Below are 26,541 nucleotides of genomic sequence, written 5' to 3'. Positions count from 1 at the left end.
CAGTGGTGCAATCTCAGTTCACTGCAAACTTCGCCTCCTGGGTTCCAGCGATTCTCATGCATCAGCCTCTCAAGTAGATGGGACTACAGGTGTGCAGGACCACACTCAGCTAATTTTTGTATTTTTTGTAGAGACGGGATTTCACCACATTGGCCAGGCTGGTCTTGAACTCCTTACCTCAAGCAATCCGCCCACCTTGGCCTCCCAAAGTGCTGGGAGTACAGGCTATGAGCCACTATGCCTGGCCCTTCTTTTTCTTTTTCTTTTTTAGGAACACATCCTAAAAATCAGATAACCTTACATTTACATGTCTAAAGGAAAAAATAGGTAAATTTAAATAGGGTCTATTAGGAATATCATTTAAAAGGTTATATTTCTTGTAAGCATAGCATAACCATATTTCTATTTCTTTTTTTTGTTTTGTTTTGTTTTTGTTGTTTTTTTTTTGAGACGGAGTCTCGCTCTGTCGCCCAGGCTGGAGTGCAGTGACCGGATCTTGGCTCACTGCAAGCTCCGCCTCCCGGGTTTACACCATTCTCCTGCCTCAGCCTCCCGAGTAGCTGGGACTACAGGCGCCCGCCACCTCGCCCGGCTAGTTTTTTTGTATTTTTTAGTAGAGACGGGGTTTCACTGGGTTAGCCAGGATGGTCTCGATCTCCTGACCTCGTGATCCGCCCGTCTCGGCCTCCCAAAGTGCTGGGATTACAGGCTTGAGCCACCGCGCCCGGCCTCTATTTCTTTACCAATTGTTTGCTAGCCCCCAAGATGAATACTGCTAATTTCCTTACACTTAAGTTGACTGACAGTTTTCTCAAAGGCAGGTGAGACACAAAGCCTAAGCAAATAAACAATGTCTTAAACACAATGCTAAAATACAGGTATCTAAAAATAAAGTCATTGATTAGTTAAATAAAATTATAAAACAATATATTCTCAACATAAACATTTAGTAATCTCATTTTCAGAATATATTTTATTAGACTGATATACTAATACACCTTTGATGCCATAGTTAACACTAAATAAAAGTCATAAATAATACACAGCACTTTTAACTACTTTTCCTATTCCTGTTTCTAGAGGATAGTTATACCATTTTCAAGCCTATATAACTGAGTTTGCTTGCTTCCTTTTCTTTGACTTAGAAAGTGTAACACAAAAGTGAAAAAGAAAAGGGACCATATCTAAATAAAAACTCAAATGCTAAAAATATGAGATACGCTTTAAAAACATTCAGACAAGTCGACTGTTAAATCACACAATGGAACATAACCAGCTGATTTAAAATATAAAAATCATAAAGAAAAAAAAGTCTCTCAAATGAAAGCAAAACATTTCATTAACTTCTGAAACCCAGCAGAAAGAGAAACAAAAACATCCAGATAAAGTAACGTAAATTTTAACCATTATGTCTAATTCAGCAAAAAATCCTTTCTCTTCTTTTTCCTCTTTTATTCTTCCCCCTAAAATTCCAAATTAAAAGGTAAATAACCAAAAGCAAGAATTTTTTAAAATATACAAACCAAATAATTAGGGTCTGGATAAATCAAACGTTGATTTTATTCTGAAAGTCAGCACTTGATAAAAACTTTCGGATTTCACACATCTCCGGAGATAAGTTTCAAATATATATATACTTTTTTAGTTAAAAATTATACCATAGGTAGAAAAGAAAAAAATACCTTCAGTTGAGGTTTTTCTTCATGTTTTGTAGAATTATCATCTGCATACTGAGGAACCAAAACACATTCTTCACTGTTCATTGTAGCCACAGAATCAGATGATCCACTAACCTTCTGTAATGAAGCTCTGACCTCCATTTCAGTTCTGCAAACTTCTCTTCCCACATCCACCTGGAAAAACGAAAGGGATTTAAAAAAAAAAAAAACCTACTGATTAAAAACATGAACTAACTAAAAACATGAACTAATAAAGCTTTAAAAATGGTTCATGTGACGAATCCTACTGGCTAGATAATTATCTCAAAGTTAGGAAACTACCTTCTTGGACTGATCCACTTAATGGAAATGTACTTGCTCTTCATCCTAAGTTTCCAGACTAATAGAGTCATATTGTTACCTAAAAATTTACACAACCAGTTCATATCTCAACCAGATTTATCACTGTTTACTTGACACACACTCTCTCATTTCTCACAGAAATACTGTTTTCTTTTCTTTTTAATAGAGGAAATAATTAAACGATACTAGAAATACCTACAAATGCACACACAGACACAAAACCATATTCACTGACACTGCTATATTAATGAAATCTAAATGCTTAAAAAAAAACTTATCTCCTCAAGACCAAATATTGTACCTACAAATATTTTTTCTGAGTAACTAAAGTTGACTAATACAGAATTCAACATCCTAAGACATATAGCTTCTCTTTTCTGACACATTATCACTTATTAACACCAAAAAGAAAAAGAAAAAGCTTCTATATTGCATTCACATAGCAAATAATGTTTCAGTAATCAAAGACAGTGTAATTCTGTTTTCTCGATAGATCTCTACAGCATAGAAAGAACACTCACTATCATATCCAGAAGTTCATGTACTCACACAACTAAGTTCAACTGAAGACATATACTATATAACAGACACAAGTCAGTCCTGAGGTAACAAAGCGAATAAGGAAGACAAGTAGCCTGCACTTCTGGGGCTTGCATACTAGTTAGAAAACAAGAAACTGAGCAAATGGTGATTCCAAGTCACTCTAAAGGCTATGCAAAAAATAAACATGTTAATGTGACAAACAGTAGCTGTGGGAAGTATAGGGACAAATTAAGGTGGTAGGGAAAAGCTCTCTGAGAGGAAAATATCTGAGCTTAAAACTGAAAGACAAAAAGAACCCTACTATTACACAATCTGTTCAGTGACCAAATGAGTAATGTGATAGAGGGGCAAAACAGGCGGCTAGGGCTAAAGAACACAGGACCTTGTAAACCATAGTAAGTCTACTGACCCATGCCTAAAATCCTCCCAGAAATGTTATTTTTCTTTCTAATTAGGTTACCTTTTTCATTATAGCCTATAAATATAGCTGCAATATTCCATTTGGCCATTAGGTGACACTAACACCATTACTCTTGGCAATAAAAAGACTGATTCCAGCTTCAAGTTACATGTGTATCTTTTAAAAAGTAATTACGTTCCAACGTTATAAAAAATCAAAAATTTCAAGAATATCAAAATAATAACCATACGTCTGGACCAGTGTAATTAGCTAGGCATCATTTATTTCTGTTATGCATGTTAACACCCTTTCTTTTTAAAATCCTTCCAGCAACATTCACCTGTCCTCTAAAGGTTTTTTCTCACTTTGTATATTATGTTTCTAAAACTGCGGAATGTGTTACAAGCCATGTCTTTACTCCTTCAGACTGCATGATGAATCGTTAACTGCCAAAACACCACATATTCCAGATGTCTCTCTTTGGTCAATCCTTCAAGTCCTTCTCAGGTTGCTGCTCCTCTACCTGATTTCTAAATGTTGGCAATTCCCTGAGTTCAGATCCTGACCTTTTCCCTTCTCACACACTCTAAGTAATGTCTCTCATTGTCATGGATGAAAATACCATCTACAGGCTAACAGTCTTCCAAATTTCTACCCCAACTAAAATGTCTTCTCTAAATTCCTGCCCTGAAATCCACCTCTCTACTTGATATTTCCATGTGGAAGTCTTACCAGTATCTTAAATGAAACATGACCAAAATGGAATTCCTAATGTCTCCTCCAAAATTGTTTCCGGTCCCGATTTACCATTTCAGTAAATAACAGCACCATCTTCTACAAAGTTACTTGAACAAGAAACCTGGATATCATCTTCACCTCCACTTCTTTACTCCTCACCTCAGCAAGTCATGTCAGACCCACTTCCAAAATAAGCCTCACATCTATCCATTTTTCTGTCTACCACTACTAGCACTCTAGTCCAAACAATGCTCTTATCTAATATAAAAGCCTCCTAACCCATCTTCTATTTCCAGTCTTCTTCCCTCAATCTATGTCATTGTTTACAAAGCTGCCTATTTATTTATTTGTTTATTGGAAAATAAATTAGATTATATGAAAACTTCAGACCAAAACTGTTTCACTAAAATTTAAATAAAATTCAAACTTCTTCCCAAAACTTACAAGGCCCAATACACCCTTGCCCCATCACTTTCTCATTATAATTCCTTAATCACAGCAAGTTCCAACACAAGCAAAAACCAAGAAAAATCACTGCCAGCACATCTGACTTGAAAGAAAGATTAAAAATGGTTCTTCAAACACAAAGAAAATTATATAAGTCAAAAATGTGGATCTAGTGATAAAAGGAAGGATTAACAATGTATTGGATGATTATACCACATGGATAAAAAAACATGACAGAAATGGCAAGAAAAAAAAAAAACAAAAAGGGAGGGAGAGAGAAGAATTGGAAATATCCTGTTATAAGGTAATGGCGCTACTTATACATGGGTTATATGCACTATAAAATTATTTTAAAATCGATTTCTTTTACTCCTTTATTTTTAATTTTTGTGGGTACATGTGTATATACTAATATGTTATATGAGATACTTTTATACAGGCACGAAATGCGTAATAATCACATCAGGGTAAATGGCGTATCCATCACCTCAAGCATTTATCGTTTGTGTTAGAAACAATTCAATTATTCTCTTATTTTTAAATGTCCAATTAAATTAATTTTGACCACATTCACCCTGTTGTGCTAGCAAATACTAGTTTTACTCATTCTTTCTAATTATTTTTTCATACATATTAACCATCCCCATGTCCCTTACCCATCCCACCTTCCCACTACCCTTCTCATCTTTTGGTAATCATTGTTCTGTTCTCTATCTACATGAGTTCAATTATTCCACTTTTTGGCAATCAGAAATAAGTGAGAACGTATGAACTTTGTCTTTCTGTGCCTGGCTTATTTCACTTAATAATGACATCTGCTTTCATCCATGTAGCTGCAAAATGACAGGATCTCCTTCCTTATGGCTGAATAGTACACAACATTTTCTTTCTTTATCTGTTCATGGACACTTACGTTGCTTCCAAATCTTGGCTGCTGTGAGTAGTGCCGCAATAAACAAGGGAGTGCAGATATCTCTTCTTCAGAGTACATACCTAGCAGTGGGATTGCTGAATCATGTGACAGCTCAATTTTTAGATTTCTAAGGAACATCCAAACTGTCCTCCATAGTGCCTGTACTAATTCATATTCCCACCAACAGTGTACCAGGGTTTCCTTTTCTCCACATCCTCACTAGCATTTGTTAATGCCTGACTTTTGAATAAAAACCAGTTTACCTGGGATGAGATGGTATCTCATTGTAGTTCTGATTTGCATTTCTCTGATGATCAATGTTGCTAAGCACCTTTTCATATGACTTTCTGCCATCTGTATATCTTCTTTTGAGAAATGTCTATTCAAAGCTAATGTCCATTTTTAAATTATATTTTATTTTTTTTTTTTTTTTGGAGATGGAGTTTCGCTCTTGTCACCCAGGTTGGAGTACAATGGTGCAATGTCAGCTCACTGCAACCTCCACCTCCCCAGTTCAAGCAATTATCCTGCCTCAGCCTCCCAAGTAGCTGGGATTACAGGTGTGCGCCACCACACCAGCTAATTTTTGTATTATTAGTAGAGACAGGGTTTCACTACGTTGGCCAGGCTGGTCTCGAACTCCTGATCCCAGGTGATCTACCCACCTTGGCCTCCCAAAGTGCTAGGTACACGCATGAGCCACTGTTCCCAATCTAAATTAGATTTTTAATTAGATTAGACTTTTTCCCTATAGAGTTGTTTGAGCTCCTTATATATTCTGGTTATTAATCCCTTGTCAGATAGGTAGTTTGAAAATATTTTCTCCCATTCTGTAGGTTGTCTCTTCACTTTGTTGAGTATTTTCTTTGTTGTGCAGATATCTTTTTAACTTGATGTGACACCATTTGTCCATTTTTGCTTTTTTTGCCTATGCTTTTAGGGTATCATTCAATAAATCTCTGCCCAGTCTAACGTCCTGGAGAATTTCCCAATAATTTCTCTTAGTAGCTTCATAGTTTGAGGTCTTATATTGGAGTCTTCAATGTATTTTAATTTCGTTTTTGTATATGATGAAATACAGGGGTCTGGTTTCATCCTTCTGTATATGGATATTCATTTTTCCCAGCACCATTTATTGAACAGACTGTGCTTTCCCCAGTGTATGTTCTTAGCGGCTTAGTCAAAACTGAGTTCACCATAGATGTACAGATGTATCTCTGGGTTCCCTATTCTGTTCCACTGGTCTATGTGTTTCTTGCTAGTACTGTTTTTTGCTGTTTTGGTTATTATAGCTACGTAGCATAATTTAAAAGAAAATAATGTGATAGATGCAGTTTTGTTCTTTTTGCTTAGGCTAGCTTTGGCTATTCTGGGTCTTTTGTAGTTTCATATAAGTTTCAGGACTGTTTTTTCTATTTCTGTGAAGAATGTCATTGGTATTTTGATATGGATTACATTTAATCTGTAGATTGCTTTGGGTAAGTATGGGCATTTTAACAATATTGGTTCTTCCAACCCATGAACATGGAATATCTTTCCAATTTTGTGTCTTCTCTGATATCTTACATCCATGTTTTACGGTTTTCATTGTGGAGGTCTTTCACTTTTTTGGTTTATTCCCAGGTATTTTATCTTATTTGTAGCTACTGTAAGTGGGATTACTTTCTTGGTTTCAATTTCATATTTTTCACTGTTGGCATATAGAAATGCTACTGATTTTTGTATGTTGATTTTTTATCCTGCAACTTTAATAAATCTGTTTATCATTTCTAACAGTTTTTTGGTGGAGTCTTTAGGTATTTACAAATATAAGACCATATCATCTGCAAACAAGGATAATCTGACATTTTCCATTCCAATTTGTATGCCCTGTATTGCTTTCTCTTGTCTGATTGCTGTAGCTAGGACTTCCAATATATGCTGAAAACAAAAGCAGTGAAAGTATGCATCCTTATTGTGTTATCAATCTCAGAGAAAAGGTTTTCAGCTTTTCCTCCTTCAGTATGATATTAGCGATGGGTCTGTCATATATGGCTTTTATTATGTTGAAGTATATTTCTTCTTTACCCAGTTTTTAAGGGTTTTTATCAAGAAGGGATGTTGAATGTTTTCAAATGCTTTTTTATCATCAACTGAAATCATCATATGGTTTTCATCCTTCATTCTGTTGATATGATGTATCACACTGACTGATACATGTCTGTTGAAGTATACTTGCATCCCTGGGATAAATCCCGCTGATTGTGATCAATTTGATCTTTCTATTGTGTTACTCTGTTTTGTTTGGAAATATTTTTTTGAGGATTTTTGCAACAATATTCATCAAAGATATTAGCCTACAGTTGTTTGTTTGTTTGTTTTTGATGTGTCTTTGGTTGGGTATGAGGGTAATACTAGCCTCTTAGAATGACTTTGAAAATATTCTCTTCTCCTCTATTTTTTAGAATAGTTTGAATAAGTCTCACTCTGTCACTCAGGCTAGAATGCAGTGGCACAACCTCGGCTCACTGCAACCTCCACCTCCCAGGTTCAAGTGATTATCCTGCCTCAGCCTACAGAGTAGCTGGGAGTACAGGCATGCACCACCATGTCTGCTTAATTTTTGTATTTTTAGTAGAAACAGGGTTTCACCATGTTGGCCAAGCTGGTCTTGAACTCCTGACCTCAGGTCATCCACCCACCTCAGCCTCCCAAAGTGCTGGAATTACAGGTGTGAGCCACCATGCCCAGCTGGAATAGTTTGAATATATTTGATTAGTTCTCTAAACATTTGGGAAAGTTCACCAGTGAAGTCATCAGGTTCCAGGCTTTTTTTGCTAGGACACTTTTCATTACAGCTTCAATCTCATTACTTACTGGTCTGTTGAGGTTTTGGATTTCTTCATGGTTCAATCTTAATACATTGTATGTGTCTAGGCAGTTAGCCATTTCTTCTAGGTTCTCCCATTTTTTGGCATATAGTTGCTCATAGTAACCACTAACGATCCTTTGAATTTCTGCAATATCAACTGTAATGCCTCCTTTTTCATCTCTGATTTTATTTATTTGGATCTCTCTTTTTCTCTTAGTCTGGCTAAGGGTTTGTCAATTTTGATTAACTTTTCAAACCACCAGCTTTTAGTTTTGTTGATCTATTATATTGCTTTCTTCATGTCAAATTCATTTATTTCTGCCCTGATCTTTATTATTTCTTTTCTTCTACTAATTTTGGGTTTGGTTTGCTCTTGCTTTTCTAGTTCTTTAAGATGTATTGTTATGCTGCTTACTTGAAGTTTTTCTTCTTTTTTGATGTAGGCACTTATAGTAATAAATTTCCCTCTTAGTACTGCTTTAGCTGTATCGTATATGTTTTGCTATCTTCTGTTTCCATTATCATTTGTTTCAATTAATTTTTCAATTTCCTCCTTAATTTCTTCATTGACGCACTAGTCATTCAGGAGCACGTTGTTTAATTTCCATGTATTTGTATAGTTTCTAAAATTCCTCTTGTTACTGATTTCTATTAGGTTGATGCAAAAGTAATTGCCTTTTTAACGACAAAGACTGCAATTCCTTTTGCACCAACCTAATAGTTTCATTCTGTTGTCGTCAGAGATGATGCTTGATATTATCTCTTTTTTTAATGTTTTAAAACTTGTTTTGTGACCTAAGATATGGTCTATCCTTGAGAACAATCCATGTACTAAGGAAAAAAATATATATTCGTCAGCCATGGGATTAAATGTTCTATAAACATCTATGAGGTCCATTTGGTCTATAAGACACATTAAGTCTGATTACTCTTTATTGATTTTTTGACAGGAAGATCTGTTCAATGTTGAAAGTGACGTGATAAAGTTTTCAGCTGTTATTGTATTTGGGTCTATCCCTCTCTTTAGCTCTAATAATATCTGCTTTATATATCTGGGTGCTCCAGGGTCAGGTGCATATATATGTACAATCATATCCTCTTGCTGAACTGACCTTTCAATCATTATACAGTGATCTTCTTTGTCTCTTCTAATAGTTTTTGTCTTAAAATTTATGTTGTCTGATAGAAGTATAGCTATTCCTGATCCTTTTTGGTTTCCATTGGCATGGAATATCTTTTTCCATCCTTTTATTTTCAGTCTATGTGTGTCTTTACAGGTAAAATATGTTTCGCAACACATCAGTGGGTCTTGGGTTTTTTTGTACGTTCAGTCACTACTCTGTATTTTTTCATTGGAGAGTTTAGTCCATTTACATTCACTGTTAGTGCTAATAAGGACTTACTCCTGCAACTTTGTTACTTGTTTTCTGGTTGTTTTATGGTATTTGCTTCGTTCTTTCCTGTCATCCTTTTAGTCAAGGTGATTTTCCATGATGGTATGATTTAATTTCTTGCTTTTCAATTTTTTTGTGCTTCTTGTACGTTTTTAGATTTAAAGTTACAATGAGGCTTGCAAATACTATCTTGTAACCCATTATTTTAAGCTGATAACACTTTGCATAAGCAAGCAAACAAGAAAGAAGAAAACTAAGAAAGACACTACACCCTAACTTCATCCCCTGCTTAATCTTTTCTTGTCTCTATTTATATCTTTTTCAACTATCTATGTCTTCAAAAGTTGTTCTTTCGACTTAGGACAAGAGTAGTTTACACACCACAGTTACTGTTATCATACTCTGTCTTTTTCTGTGAATTTACTATTACCAGTGAGTTTTGTACCTTCAGGTAATTTCTTATTGCTCATTAATGTTCTTTTCTTTCTGGGTGAAGTACTCCCTTTAGCATTTCTTATAGGACAGGTCTGGTGTTCATGAAATCCCTCAGCTTTTCTTTGTCTGAGAAAGTCTTTATTTCTCCTTCATGTTTAAAGGATATTTTCACCAAACATACTATTCTAGAGGAAAAGTTTTTCCTTCAGCACTTTAAACATGTCCTGCTGCTCTCTTCTGGTATATAAGGTTTCCAATGAAAAGTCTGCTGCCAGACACAATGGAACTCTCCTGATGCTTTTAGGATCCTTTCTTTACCCTTGACGTTTGGAAGTCTGATTATTAAATGTCTTGAGGCAGACGTCATCTTCCTTTAAATCTGCTTGGTGTTCTATAACCTTCTTGTACTTGGATATTGATATCTTTCTGTAGATTTGTTAAGTTCTCTGTTATTACCCCTTTGAATAAACTTTCTACCTGTATCTTTCTCTATCTCCTCTTTAAGGCCAAGAACTCTTAAATTTGCCCTTCTGAGGCTATGTTCTAGATCCAGTAGGCATGCTTCATTGTTTTTGTTTTGTTTTGTTTTTCTTTTGTCTCCTCTGCGTATTTTTTTTTTTTTGAGATGGAGTCTCGCTCTTGTCACCCAGGCAGGAGTGCAATGGCACGATCTCGGCTCACTACAACATCTGCCTCATGGGTTCAAGTGATTCTCGTTACTCAGCCTCCCAAGTAGCTAGGATTACAGGCACCCGCGACCAAGGCCGGCTGATATTTGTATTTTTAGTAGAGATGGGGTTTCCCCAGGTTGGCCAGGCTGGTCTCGAACACCGTACCTCAGGTGATCCACCCGCCTCAGCCTCCCAAAGTGCTGGGATTACAGGCGCAAGCCAACACGCCCAGCTTCCTCTGTGTATTTTCAAATGGCCTGTCTTCAAGTTCACAAATTCTTCCTTCAACTTGATCAATTCTGCTATTAAAAGCCTCCAACACATTCTTCAGTGTGTAAACAGTATTTTTCAATTCCAAAATTTCTGCTTGATTCTTTTTAATTATTTAAATCTGTGTTCAATATATCTGATAGAATTCTGAATTCCTTCTCTGTGTTTTCTTGAATTTCTTTGAACTTCCTCAAAACAGCTATTTTGAATTATCTGTCTGAAAGATTACGTATCTCAGTTTCTCCAGAATTAGTCCAGGGTGCCTTATTTAGTTCCTTTGGTCAGGTCATGTTTTCCTGGATTGTACTGATGCTTACGGATGTTCATCTGTGTCTGGGCACTGAAGATTTAGGTATCTATTGTAGTCTTCTCAGTCTGGGCTTGTTTGTACCCATCCTTCTTGGGAAGGCTTTCCTAGCATTCAAAAGGACTTGGGTGTTGTGATCTAAGCCGTATCTGCATTGGGGGCACTCCATCCAAACCCAGTAACACTGTAGCTCTTGCAGACTCACAAAGGTATAGCCTTGATGGTCTTGGATAAGAGATCTGGGAGAATTCTCTTGATTACCAGGCAGAGACTCTTGTTCTCTTTACTTACTTTCTCCCAAACCAATGGAATCTCTCTCTCTGTTCTGTGCCACCTGGGGCTGAGGACAGAGTGATACAAGACCCCTATTTCACCGCCACTGAGACTGCACCGAGTCAAACCTGAAGTCAGTACAGCACTGTGTCTCACCAAAGGCCTGCTGTAAGCATGACCTGGCTACCCCCTACAGCAGCTCAAGGCCCTGATGCTCTATAAGCAACAAGTAGCAAAGCCAGCCAGGTTTGTGTCCTTCCCCTCAGGGCAGCAAGTTCCCCTAGGCCCCAGGTGGGTCCAGAGGTGTCATGTGGGAACCAGGGACTGGAGTTTCAAAACCTAGAGGTCTACCTAGTGTTCTACTATGGTACAGCTGGGCTGGCACTCAAACCACAAGACACAGTTCTTCCCATTCATCTCTACCATTTCCACAGGCAGAGGAGCCTTATCCTGTGGTCACCCACAACACAGGCCCATTGGGTGTACTTCCAGGCTACTGCCAATGTTCCCTTAAGGCCCAAGGGCTCTTCAGTCAGTTTCTGGTGAATGCTGGCTGGCCTGGAACGCATTCCTCAGGGCAGAGGGCTCACCTCTGGTCCAGGGCAGGTCCAGAAATATCACCTAAGAGCCAAGGCCTGTAAATGGGGACCCAAAGACTCCACTTTGTGCTCTACTTCAGCCCCAAGCCCCAGGCCACAAGACTGATACTGGTCACCAGCCTGTTGGAACTGGGCCACACAGCAGGAGGTAAGCAGTGCATGAGTGAGTATTATTATTGGCTGAGTTCCACCTCACGTCCCATCAGCAGTGGCATTAGATTCTCATAGGAGTGTGAACCCTACTGTGAACTGCGCATGTGAGGGATCCAAGTTGAGTGCTCCTTGTAAGAATCTAACTAATGCCTGATAATTTGAGGTACAACACTTTCATCCTGAAACCATCTCATCTCCCGCCCCCATTCCGTGGACAACCATCTTCCACAAAACTGGTCCCTTGTGCCAAAAAGGTTGGGGACTGCTGTTCTACCCTACTATGGCCAAGCTGATAAACTGAATAGCCCTATATTTTTAAAGGAAACACCAAAGATGACTTCACTGGTAAACTCCACCAAACATTTAAAGAAGAAATAACATCAATTTTTCACAATATCCTCCAGAATATAGAAGCAGAGGTAACACTTTCTAACTCATTTTGTGAGACCAGCATTGCTCTAATACCAAAACCAGATTACAAGAAAAAAAAAACTATACATCAATATCTATAATGACATTAACACAAAAATTCTTAACAAAATATTAGAAAACCATATCCAACAATGTATTAAAAGAATTATATACCAGGTACAAAAGACTGGCTCAACATTCAAAAACCAATCAATGTCATCATACATATCAATAGGCTAAAGAAAAATCATAATCATGGCAAATGAAATACATTTGACAAAATCCAACATCCACTCATAATTTAAAAAAAAAAAAAAACCTCTCGGTAAACTAGCAATTGAGGGGAATTTCCTCTGATAAAGAAATTTACAAAATACCACACTTAATAATCATGAACCAGACACTTTCCCCCTAAGATTGGAAGAAATAAAATGTATACGGATTGGAGAGGAAGAAATCAAACTGTCTTTATTTACAGATTACATGATTGTCAATGTGAAAAACCTCTAAAGATTCAAAAAGAGAAAAAAGAAACCCTCAGAACTAATAAGCAAGTATAGTAAGGTTGGAGGATACAAGGTCAATATACAAAAGTCACTATTCTCCCTACATACAATGGACAACAGGAATCTGCAAGTTAGAAAAGCAGTATCATTTACAATAGCAAGGGAAAAAATGAAATACTTAGGTATAAATCTAACAAAATATGTATAGGGTCTGTAAGGAGAAATCTAAAAAACACTGAGGAAGGAAATTAAAGCAGATTTAATAAATGTAGAGATATTCAGTGTTCATGGATTAGAAAATTCAAAGTTGTTAAATTGTCAATTCTTCCCAACTTGAGTACTTTGATTCAAAAAATAACTTGCTGAGACTGATTGAGCACTGAACACTCAACTACAAGTTAGACTCTTTGTCCACAAATTTGGCCACTGAGATGAAGGTGACAAGTTCCTTAAAAGACACAAAGTACCAAAATTCACACCAGGAAACCCAGATAACTTGAATACCCCTATATTTTGAAAGAAATTGAATCAACAATAATTAATAGCCTTCTAAAAAAGACCTATCTGCACATGGGCAGGGACCAAGTCAATTTTTATTTTAGCCAACACATCCCCAGGACAGTGTCTACACACACTATGGGCTCAATAAATACTTCTTTAATAACCAAATGAATTATTTGGGATAGCAAGATGGACATCAGTATCAGGTAGGAAGCTGGATTGCATGAGTTCTAAAGTCAAGTACTGACTTGACTCAAGATTCTCATGCTATGTGATTTCTAGAAGAATCCAATCAGTTCCTGACCTACATTCCAAAACATCCTTTCAAAATATAATTTACTAAGTCTACTATTATGAAGAAGTGTGCTATAACAAAATGTTAACTTTGTCTTTATGTATGGCAAACTGCTATTATTTCAAATCAAAAGAAATAACAGCTAGAATATTCTCAGAGATCTTTTAAATAATATGAAGCTCACTGTTTTAGTGAATTTCAGATTAATACATCCATTTCAATGCAGTATGTACTACAGAGCACTGTACAAACACAAAACTGCTTTAAAATGCACTTAGTTAAAAGACTGTCCTGTTGCAATCTAAAAATCAGAATATAAAATCTGATAAAAGATTTTTATGTTTCTTCAGATGCAAAAAATAATGGAAATATAAGCATAAATATTTTCATTTTCAGGGCATTTTAAAGATATATGGAAATAAGGAACAGAAGCTTATCAGCATTATAGAAAATCTGGTATGTATATGTGTTTTGTTTCTTTTGTCCATCCCCTTCTAAAGTCAAAGGAGCTCAATAAATATTTAGATTAAATTAAATCACTTAAAGACACACTTCTCCCCCACAACTACAAAAATTCTACCAAGTGAAATAGCTTATAATTCTTACTTTGATGCCACATCATTTTTGCTAAACGAGAAATAATGATATCTAAATTAACACCTCACTTGGACGCCTAAAACTACAATTTTCACACATGCACGAAATAGTACAACAATATTCAGCAATGTCTAATTGAAAGCTATTTTCTTCCCAAAATAACTGAACATATTCGACACTATGCAATCATAGTGCACATGATCTAATTTCCTTCAGTGCCAAATGTGGTTAGCCTCCTTCTTGCTTTCAGATCACGTGTTTGTGCCTACTCATTTTCAAGTGGCTCCTAAGCTAAAATAGAAACCTAAAAACACAAGGGAGAGTCAAAATTGGATAGGCTGCAAAGACTATTAGGCATAAGAATTAGAATAACTGTAGGAGATCCATTACAAAAATGGAAAGGGAACTATTCTTAACTTACACTAAGAAAATGGACAAATACTTTATAGCACAACATTTGCCAACCAAAAATCTTCTGTGCTTTGAAAAACTAAGCCAATCCAGGAAAAAACTACTATGACTTTTGTTTACTAAACAATCTATCCACTACTCTAGTTCCCAAGCAAGAACCAAACCAATATGTATGCATGTACACAAGTATGTCTCTAGCCCTGAAAACAGCACAAAAGAACTTTATTAATTCACATGACTTTAATGGATACCTATTTTTATCCACCCAACAATAATTCTCAAACATCTTATTCTGCGAATAAGCCCTCTCTCTACTTAAACCACATAGCTTTTATAAAAATATCAACCCACAGCCAAATAAATGAATCAAAGCTGGATCAATTAATCCAACTTCTAAGATTTTTGGACTAGTGACCAGCCACGTTTTTCCTCAATGAAGAATGACAGTATGCAGTGAGAGAGAAAAGTAAACCCTAGATAGAGACAAGAAAAAGAGTCTTAACCAAGTCACGTCCCTCTGAGTCATTCCTGAGGCCTAGCTCCAACTGTCCCCATCCTCAGCCTGAATAAATCTGCCATTCTTTTATTTCCATAAAATATTCCTTTCAACAAATTATTTTTGCATAAATTAATTTAAATTGGGTTTCCAGAATTAGAGAAGCAAGAAGAAATCAACCCCAAAGCTCCAGAAGACAAGAAGCGCCGGACGCGGTGGCTCAAGCCTGTAATCCCAGCACTTTGGGAGGCCGAGACGGGCGGATCACGAGGTCAGGAGATCGAGACCATCCTGGCTAACACGGTGAAACCCCGTCTCTACTAAAAAATACAAAAAACTAGCCGGGCGAGGTGGCGGGCGCCTGTAGTCCCAGCTACTCGGGAGGCTGAGGCAGGAGAATGGCGTAAACCCGGGAGGCGGAGCTTGCAGTGAGCTGAGATCCGGCCACTGCACTCCAGCCCGGGCAACAGAGCAAGACTCCGTCTCAAAAAAAAAAAAAAAGACAAGAAGCATCCAAAATCAGAGCTGAACTGAAGTAAATGGAGACAAGAAAAAACAATTAAAAGACCAATGAATCCAGGAGTTGGTTTTTTAGTAGATAGATAGGCCACTAGCTAACTAATAAAGAAGAGAACCCAATTAGAAATAACAAAGGAAATGTTACCACTGACCCCACAGAAATAAAAAATAATGATCAGAAACTACTGCAAACACCTCTATGCACACAAACTAGAAAACCTACAAGAGACAGATAAATTCCTAGACACATATGTCCTCCCAAGACTGAACCAGGAAGAAATTGATTCCCCAGAGAGACCAATAACAACCTCCAAAATTGAATCAGTAATAAAACATCTACCAACCAAAAAAATCCCAGGACCTGATGGATTCACAGCTAAATTCTACCAGATCTACAGAGAAGAGATGGTACCATTCCTACAAAAACTATTCCAAAAAACTGAGGAAGAGGGACTCCTCCCCAACTCATTCTATGAGGCCAGCATCATCCTGACAGACACAACAATAAAAGAAAACTGCAGGCCCATATCCTTGATGAACATCAATGCAAAAATTCTCAACAAAATACTTGCAAACCAAATCCAGCAACACATCAAAAAGCTAATCCACCACAATCAAGCAGGCTTCATCCCCAGGATGCAAAGTTGGTTGAACATACACAAATCAATAAATGTGACTCATCACATAAACAGAACTAAAGACAAAAACCACGTGATTATCTCAACAGATGCAGAAAAGGCCTTTATTAGTCCATTCTTACATTGCTATAAAGAGCTACCTAAGACTGGGTAATTTATAAAGAAAGGAGGTTTCACTGACTCACAGTTCCACAGGCTGTACAGAAAACATGGCTGGGAGGCCTCAGAAAACTTACAATCACGGCAGAAGGTGAAGGGGAAGCAAGCACATCTTACCATAGAGGAGCAGGAAAGAGAGAGAGAGTGAAGGGGGAAGTGCTACACTCCAGATCTCGTGAGAACAACCACATCTTGTGAGAACTTACTCACTATCATGAGAAAAGCAAGGGAGACATCCACCCCCATGATCCAATCACCTCCCACCAGGTCCGTCCGCCAACACTGGGGATTACAATTCAATATAAGATGTGGTTGGGGACACAGAGCTAAACCATATCAAGGCCACTGGTAAAATTCAACACCCCTTCATGTTAAAAACTCTCAATAAACTATGTACTGAAGGAATATACCTCAAAATAATAAGCCATCTATGACAAATCCACAGCCAACATTATACTGAATGGTCAAAAGCTAGAAGCATTCCCTGTAAAAACCAGCACAAGACAAGGATGCCCGCTCTCACCACTCTTATTAAAAATAGTATTGGAAGTCCTAGCCAGAACAATTAGGCAAGAGAAAGAAATAAAGAGCATTCAAACAGAAAGAGCAGAAGTCAAACTATCTCTGTTTGCAGACAACATGATTCTATATCTAGAAAGCCCCAGTCTCAGCCCAAAAGCTCCTTCAGCTGACAAACAACTTCAGCAAAGTTTCAGGATACAAAATCAATGTACAGGCCAGGTGCAGTGGCTCCCGCCTGTAATCCCAGCACTTTGGGAGGCCAAGGTGGGCAGATCACTTGAGGTCAGGAGTTTGAGACTAGCCTGGCCAACATAGTGAAATCCTGTCTCTACTAAAAGTACAAAAATTAGCTGGGCATGATGGCACATGCCCGAAATCCCAGCTACTCAGGAGGCTGACACACAAGAACCACTTGAACCCGGGAAGTGGAGGTTGCAGTGAGCCGAGATCATGCCACTGCACTCCTGTCTGGGCAACAGAGAAATAGTCTGTCTTTAAAAAAAAAAAAAAAAAATCAATGTACAAAAATCACTAGCATTCCTATACACCAACAACAGCTAAGACAAGAGCCAAATCAGAAAGGCAATCCCATTCCAAATTGCCACAAAAAAACAAAATACCTAGGAATACAGCTAACCAGGAGGTAGAACACCTCTACACTGAGAATTACAAAACACTGCTCAAGGAAATCAGAAACAACACAAATAAATGGAAAAACATCCATGCTCATGGATAGAATGTCATTAAAATGGCCATATTGCCTAAAGCAATTTACAAATTCAATGCTATTCCTATCAAACAACAAACAACATTCTTCACAGAACTAGGAAAAACCTGTTTTAAAATTCACATGGAACCAAAAAAAGAACCTGAACAGCCAGAGAAATGCTAAGCAAAAATAACAAAGCTGGAGGCAACACGTTACCTAACTTCAAACTATACTACAGGGCTACAATAACCAAAACAGCATGGTACTGGTACAAAAACAGGCACATAGAACAATGGAACAAAATAGAGAGCTGAGAAATAAGGCCACACACCTATGACCATCTGATCTTTGACAAAGCTGACAAAAACAAGCAATGGGGGAAAGACTCCCTATTCAATAAATGGTGATAGAATAACTGGCTAGCCATATGCAGCACACAGAAGGTGGGCCATTTCCTTACATCATATACAGAAATTAATTCAAGATGGACTAAAGATTTAAGTGTAAAACCCAAAATTATAAAAATCCTATAAGACAACCTAAAAAATACCATCCTGGAACAAGCAAAGATTTCATGACAAAGACATCAAAGCAATCACAATAAAGCAAAAAAAGGACAAGTGGGATCTAACTAAATTCATGAGCTTCTGCACAACAAAAGAAACTGTCAATAACCTACGGAGTGGGAGAAAATATTTTCAAAGTATGCATATGACAAAGGCTACTGTCCAGCATCTATAAGGAACTTAACAAATTTACAAGAGAAAAAAAAACAACCCCATTAAAAAGTGGGCAAAGGACATGAACAGTTTTCAAAAGAAGACATACCCATGGCCAACAACCACATGAAAAAAAGCTCAATATCACTGATCATTAGAGAAATACAAATCAAAACCACGAGATACCATCTCATACCAGTCAGAAGGCTATTATTAAAAAGCCAAAGAGTAACAGAGACTGGCAAGGTTGCAGAGAAAACACTTATATACTGCTGGTGGAAGTGTAAATTAGTTCAACCATTGCAGAAAGCAGTGTGGAGAGATTCCTCAAGAGCTAAAAACAGAACTACCACTCAACCCACCAATCTTACTACTGGATATATACTCAGAGAAATATAAATCATTCTACCATAAAGACAAATGCATGTGAATGTTCACTGCAACACTATTCATATCAGCAAAGACATGGAATCAACCATCAATGACAGACTGAATAAAGAAAATGTGATACATATACACCATGGAATACATATACACCATGTACATCTCTACTAAAAATACAAAAATTAGCCAGGCGTGGTGGCAGGCGCCTGTAAGCTCAGCTACTCGGGAGGCTGAGGTGGGAGAACTGCTTGAACCCAAGAGGCGGAGGTTGCAGTGAGTAGAGATTGCGTCATCACACTCCAGCCTGGGTGACAAGAGTGAAACCCTGTCTCAAAAAAAAAAAAAAAATCCAAGTAATAAAAGCACGAGAAAAAGTTAGTTTAACAAAAAAAAGAAAAATACAAGCATACATTCCCTTTAGAATCTAGCACAGTGTGTGGCATCTAAATAAATTAAATGATGATAGAATAAAGTACATATCACAGCTAAAGAATAGTTTCTAGGCCGGGTGCGGTGGCTCACGCCTGTAATCCCAGCCCCTTGGAAGGTCAAGGTTAGCGGATTACCTGGGCTCAGGAGTTCAAGACTAGCCTAGCCAACATGGTGAAACTCCATCTCGACTAAAACAAACAAAAATTAGCCGGGTGTGGTGGTGGGTGCCTGTAATCCCAGCTACTCAGGAGGCTGCGGCAGGAGACCGTCAAAAAAAAAAAAAAAGCCATTTCTACGCTGGGTGTGGTGTCTCACACCTGTAATTTCAATACTTTGGGAGCCTGCAGCAGGAATACTGCTTGAGGCCAAGAGTTCAAGACCTGCCTGAGCAACAGAGTGAGACTCTGTCTCTACAAAAAAAGAAAAAATACAACTAAAATTAAAAAATAGTTTCTATAAACTACCATAATGATAGGAGCAGACTAAAAAATTAATGACCAAAGTGAGCACCTCTTTCTGAATGAAAGAAATTGACATGTAAGCCGGGCGCGGTGGCTCAAGCCTGTAATCCCAGCACTTTGGGAGGCCGAGATGGGCGGATCACAAGGTCAGGAGATCAAGACCATCCTGGCTAATAGGGTGAAATCCCGTCTCTACTAAAAAATACAAAAAACTAGCCGGGCGAGGTGGCGGGCGCCTGTAGTCCCAGCTACTCGGGAGGCTGAGGCCGGAGAATGGCGTAAACCCGGGAGGCGGAGCTTGCAGTAAGCTGAGATCCGGCCACTGCACTCCAGCCTGGGCAACAGAGAGAGACTCCGTCTCAAAGAAAAAAAAAAAAAAAAGAAATTGACATGTAAAACGATGGCCCTGGTGGTTGCTACTGCAGGGACAAGAAAAGAAACTTGTTTAAACAGGCGAAGCCACAGTGACTTCAAATGTGGATAACTGGAACCAAATGGGGACACACTGGAAAAGGTTTTCATCGTTTTTCAAGATAAAAGATACTGTACTTTATCCTATAAAGGTTATTTATATAAATGCAAAATATCAACAGGGACAAGAGAACATAGCTAAAATTGTATGTATCAAATAATATTGCAGCATAATTATTAGAAAAACAAGATTCAACATGACTAGAAAACAAATATAGCAGGAAACAAACACAATCTCAATCCCAGAAATGTCAAGTAAACAAAAAAGCACAGAAAATTTAAACCTTAGAAGTATTAAAGTGGCATAAACTAAAGATAACAAAATTTGTAACCTTCAAAATATAACTTGTGCCACCTCTGGAAGCAGTTTCAACAATGTCCCCAAGTGATTAAATCTACTCTAGTAAAATACGATTATTCTATAGGTTTATGGCAAAAACATCTGTACATACATGTTTTCTGGGAGCCATCCATCTACCTCATATATAGATTTCTTTTTAATTTTTAATTCACATTCAGGTAACTGTAGATAATAATCTAATGGAACAATCAAGTATAAAAAGGTATAAAATTTTCCTGTCAGGAATAGAAGCTGTTATGCCAGCTTACTTTGCTAATTTGCCAAAGAGTAAGATATATGCGTTTCACATTTTAGGAACACCAGATTGTTAGTTAACACCCACACAAGAACTTATATAGATCCTTTTGTAGTTCATAAGCGTGATAACTGGGTTTTCACACACATATGAGATGTGCCTCCCTCAAACCTTGCTACAGCGTTGGTACATTATCTGTCTAACATGGGAAAAAAAGACATCTCAGGTACTTATTTTAGCTTATTTGACTTTTACTTCCCTTTTACTCTAACTTGTTACAAAAATCTCAAATCTTAATGAAAACAATGGAATATGACTTCTTTAACATTTATTTTCTCTTTAAAGAAATACCTGGATTTAAAACTATAAACCTCGTATTTGTTTCCTATGAGTAATCATGACTAAAGAGAACCTAAGAAAGTATTTTTTCAGAGCCAATAATTCTAAGAATAGCTATTACTTCCTTCATGGATTTTTCAATTTTCCCTCAATCACCCTCACTGTTATTTCCCTGAAGCATTGTGCCAAACCACATTATGAGGGAGGGGAGACAAGAACCATCAACACTGATTTGTGAGTCATGGAAACCCAGAATAAAATTTGCCCTATTTAAGATTTTCAAAAGACCATTAGAGATATTGAATTGGCTCTCATAATCATGAAGGAATACACTATTAAGGAAATAATGAACAAAACAACTGATCTTTTAAAACAGAATGTTTTAGAATTGAAAAACAATGTATGGGCCGGGTGCGGTAGCTCACACCTGTAATCCCAGCACTTTGGGAGGCCAAAGTGGGCGGATAACTTGCGGTCAGGAGTTTGAGACCAGCCTGGCCAACACAGTGAAACTCCGTCTCTACTAAAAATACAGAAAGTAGCCAAGTGTGGTAGTGTACGCCTGTAATCCTAGCTGCTCGGGAGGCTCAGGCAGGAGAATTGCTTGAATCCAGCAGGCAGAAGTTGCAGTGAGCTGAGACCGCACCACTGCACTTCAGCCTGGGCAACAGAGCGTGAGCCTGTCTTAAAAAATAAAAAAAGGCCGGGCATGGTGGCTCACGCCTGTAATCCCAGCACTTTGGGAGGCTGAGGTGTGCAGATCATGAGATCAGGAGTTCGAGACCAGCCTGGCCAATGTGGTGAAACCCCGCCTCTACTAAAAATATAAAACTTGTCTGGGCATGGTGGCGGGCGCCTGTAATCCCAGCTACTTGGGAAGCTGAGGCAGGAGAATCATTTGAACCCAGGAGGCGGAGGTTGCAGTGAGCCGAGATTGCACCACTGCACTCCAGCCTGGGAGACAGAGCAAGACTCTGTCTCACAAAAAAAATAAAATAAAATAAATTAAAATTAAAATTAAAAAAAATACACGAATAAAACTGCCTCCACTAAAATATATGACTCAAGACCCTACTGGTCAAGTGGGTAAAATAACATAAAATTCAGGTCTGATATGTCCATAATTCTCATATCCCATAATTTTAAGTGTTTATATTGAAGGCACTGAATTTTTTAATTTTCCTCGGTAGTAAGAACTTTTTCTTTTTTTGAGACGGAGTTTCGCTTTTGTTGCGCAGGCTGGAGTGCAATGGCACAATATTGGCTCACTGCAACCTCCACCTCCCAGGTTCAAGCAACTCTCCTGCCTCAGCCTCCCAAGCAGCTGGGATTACAGGTATGTGCCACCAAGCCCGGCTAATTTTGTATTTTTAGTAGAGACAAGGTTTCTCCATGTTGGTCAGGCTGGTTTTGAACTCCCCACCTCAGGTGATCCACCTGCCTTGGTCTCCCAAAGTGTTGGGACTACAGGAGTGAGCCACTGTGCCCGGCCCTGGCCCTCATCTCTTTTCCCATTAATGCTGGCAGGGGCACCTCACAAGCCAAGACACCTACTAGTTATTGGACTCACTCACTCTTGATGACCAAGGTGCCTGGCCAGTAATACAAACTTTTAAGTATTACTTTACATCAATTCCCCAGTACAGGTGCAATCCATGCTGCTATGGATCAGAAAATCTCATTTCCAATGCACCCTGTTGCTGATCATAAAATCCTCATTTGATTACTAAAAACATTTTCATTTTGGAAAGACTTATTTTCATGTAACCTCAGCAATCATCTTAAATCAAATAAATCAAAATACTAACCCAGAATCCAAAGAGCTTAAAAATTCAACTATTCTCAACTTACTCTTATTAAGTCAACTCCCTGAATTTAGGGATTATTTACTGTGTGTCCTTCTCTCTCTAAAAGCCGAGAGTAATAACACAAATCTGCAAATTCATTGTAAGGCTGGTTTAGTACAGTAAATAACTCCAAAATGAACTAGACAATATTCATTACCTCAAGAAACTCCTGACAGCCTTTCTCTGTATATTATAAACTAGATCTAAACCATATACGCTATGAATTTGGACATTTTGATCATTACAGCATGAATATTTAAAAATCAAGAAAAGTAGCAATTATTGACCAAAAACTATTCAATTACTTTTACAGTCTCCAAATATAATCAACTTAGAACAGTGTTTCTAAGTCATAATAAACATCTGTATTTTGAAAAAGATTTCCAGCTGATCGCTCTCGTTACCCAGGCTGGAGTGCAATGGCGCAATCTCAGCTCACTGCAACCTCCGCCTCTCGGGTTCAAGCAATTCTCCTGCCTCAGCCTCCCGAGTGGCTGAGATTACAGGCGCCCGCAACCACACCCGGCTAACTTTTGTATTTTTAGTAGACACAGGGTTTCATCATGTTGGCCAGGCAGAAGAGACTTTTTAAAAACAAGAGATTAGATGTATTGTGCAACGCTTAAGAAACAGAGAAGAATCAAGCAGTGTGACAGAGGGGTTGTGAATGAGCCAAATTAAGGAAACAAATTCTGTGGTTTTCCAAGTATATTACATGGAAACTCGGGGGCTCCTTTCACCAAGAGGGATCTAAACACATCTTCTACTGACCATCATGATTAAGATTGGGCAGTGTATCATTTTGGAACTAAACCTACTTAGAAGAGTTCAAGCCCTTTGGGATACTGACAAGAGGCCATTAAAACCTAACTATTTGACAGTCAACTGCCTGAGTCAGACACACCTAGGTTTAATCCTGACCTTAAATGAGTAAATCTCTAAACTTCAACTTTGTTAAGTTTACAGGAAAAACAGTATCTATCATAGAGTTGTTGAGAAAGAGTAAAGGATATAATTCATACGTAAAGCACTGGGCACAGTGCCTGGCACATTTTAAAAAGCTAAATAAATATTAATGTTTATCACTTATTGTTCTCTTTTGTGATATTATGATTCCCAGATCAGTCATTCCTGGGGCTTCAAGAAATATTGCCATCTTTCATTTTTCTTAAATCAAAGATTTAATATGATCTACATCTATCTTTCTTATAAAACATCTCAAATTCTACCTTATGCTAAGACTAATTAATACCAAGCTAGCAGAGACCTTCCACTATAAAAATGAGCAGAAGAGAAAACTGATGTCCAAAAAAATACCATTTATTCACATTATGGATACTAACCTAAACAATGAATGCAAATTTCTTCAGAAACAGATTTACTATGAGATACAGGAAAACATGTTTATAAAATTTCCAACTGATGTTCTCAGGACAATCCAAGAGAAGATTACAAACAAGAAACTAGAGCAGGAAGTTATGATGGGGAACAACCTAAGATTTGGAGAAACTGCAGATAAAAAATAATATGACAACAACAGCAGAACTGACCAGCAGATTAGATATTTCAGTAAATAGAAGAAAAAAAGAAAAAAGATTAAAAACTCAAAAAATTTTCCCAGAAAGAATAAAAGGATTAAGAAATATAAATGCTGAGGAAAGAAAAATACAGAGATCATATCCAAAAGAGGCAATCTAAATAAAATAATTCCACAATCAGAAAATAAAAAGAACTACAGGCCAGGCGCAGTAGCTCACGCCTGTAATCCCAGCACTTCAGGAGGCCGAGGCGGGCGGATCACGAGGTCAGGAGATCAAGATCATCCTGGCTAACACGGTGAAACCTCGTCTCTACTAAAAATACAAAAAATTAGCCAGGCATGGTGGTGTGCACCTGTAATCCCAGCTACTCAGGAGACTGAGGCAGGAGAATCACTCGATCCCAGGAGGCGGAGGTTGCAGTGAGCCAAGAAGACTCCACTGCACTCCAGGCTGTACGATAGAGCGGGACTGTCTCAAAAGAAAAAAAAAGAAAGAAAACTTAAGAACCCTACCCAAAGTCACTAGTATCACAACAGGAATTGGAAATCAAGCAATCTGGCTCCTCAGTCTGCGGTCTTAAACATATTACACTCTCAAAAACAATACTAGAAGGAATTTTTTCTAAACTGAAGAAAAATCTGAATCAGAACATGTACAGAGTTTGAGTATATAGGGAAAAATTAATTAAAACATGCCAATATCTAAATATAGCCAAGTAAAAACATGTTTCAATCCTACCAAAAAACAAGAAATCAAAAAAGATTATCTACAAAGAGGAAAAAGGAGAAATGGAGGGAAAGGCCAAGGGGAATCAAGTTAATCTCAGACTTAGCCCTTTCCTCTGGAAAACTAAAAGCCAGATTATAACAACCCTTAAACTTTCCCAGGGAGAAACATAAAGATCAAAATCTGAGAATCCCACACCTGCACAGGTACATAATCAAGTCCTTCTCAACTGGACAAGAACTCAGAAAAGAGATCACTCATATTACATACTCTTCCTGAAAATAATTATCCAAATATATATTCCAGGTTACCAAGAAAGAGCCAAAATTTTAAAACAAACACTCAAGGAGGGGGAAATTAGTCTATAAAGAACTAACAGTGAACAATAAAATCAATTACACCGTACTAGGGTGAAATCACTCGTGATTCAATGTAAAGACTTCCTGAAAAACCTGATTTTATACACTGGAAAATAATAATTTGTGTCAATCTAATTTCAAAGCAAACCCTGTGCCCACCATCAGTCACTACCCATTCCCCCCTTACCCCGGCTCCTGGCAACCACCTATCTGTTGTCTGTCTCTTCCTGTTGCTTTTTCTTCTTACAACTTTTTAGACATTCCTGACTATTCAAGAGATTGTGGCTAAGGCATGCCAACCCACCAGGTGTCAGGTAACTGATAACAATCTTAGCACTTTTCCTGGGGGTAATACAGAGCTAACAGGTCACTTTCTCAGAACTGGTCTCTAAGATTTAAAATCCTACTGACAGTCCCAGGCTTTAGAATTAACTGAAGCCAGCTGGGCGCAGTGGCTCATGCCTGTAATCCTAGCACTTGGGGAGGCCAAGGTGGGCAGATCATGAGGTCAGGAGTTTGAAATCAGCATGGCCAACATGGTGAAACCCCATATCTTCTAAAGATACAAAAAATTAGCTGGGTGTGGTGGCTCACACCTGTAATCCCAGCTACTTGGGAGGCTGAGGCAGGAGAATCGCTTGAACCCAGGAGGCGGAGGTTTCAGTGACCTGAGATCATGCCATTGCACTCTAGCCTGGGCGACAGGGCGAGACTCCATCTCCAAAAAAGAAAAGAAAAGAAAAGTATTAACTGAAGCCTAATCCTGTAGATTCTCTACCACCACCACCATTAATTACCACAAGGGAGAAGAAAATGGTTACTACGGACTGAGTGCTTAGCACAAATGCAAGTAAAGAGGTACCAAAGCCAAGCAGGTCAGTGTTGAC

General features: G+C 38.0%; 1 protein-coding gene across 2 annotated transcripts in view; it reads right to left on the bottom strand.

Annotated features, from left to right (window-relative positions):
- The window catches only part of RABGAP1L (RAB GTPase activating protein 1-like), an 812,347-nt gene that overhangs the window by 744,848 nt on the left and 40,958 nt on the right, over window positions 1-26,541 (bottom strand). For both annotated transcript variants that reach the window (XM_011962353.1, XM_011962352.1), the window contains exon 2: window positions 1,683-1,853. In XM_011962353.1, the coding sequence (XP_011817743.1) occupies window positions 1,683-1,820 (138 nt within the window). In that variant the 5' untranslated portion in view covers window positions 1,821-1,853. The remainder of the gene's footprint in view (window positions 1-1,682; window positions 1,854-26,541) is intronic.

The sequence above is a fragment of the Colobus angolensis genome, unplaced genomic scaffold (assembly GCF_000951035.1).
Source record: "Colobus angolensis palliatus isolate OR3802 unplaced genomic scaffold, Cang.pa_1.0 Scaffold59, whole genome shotgun sequence".
Classification (NCBI taxonomy): Eukaryota; Metazoa; Chordata; class Mammalia; order Primates; family Cercopithecidae; genus Colobus; species Colobus angolensis.
The sequence above is the reverse complement of the archived record's forward strand: the minus strand, read 5'-3'. Positions and strand labels throughout refer to the sequence as shown.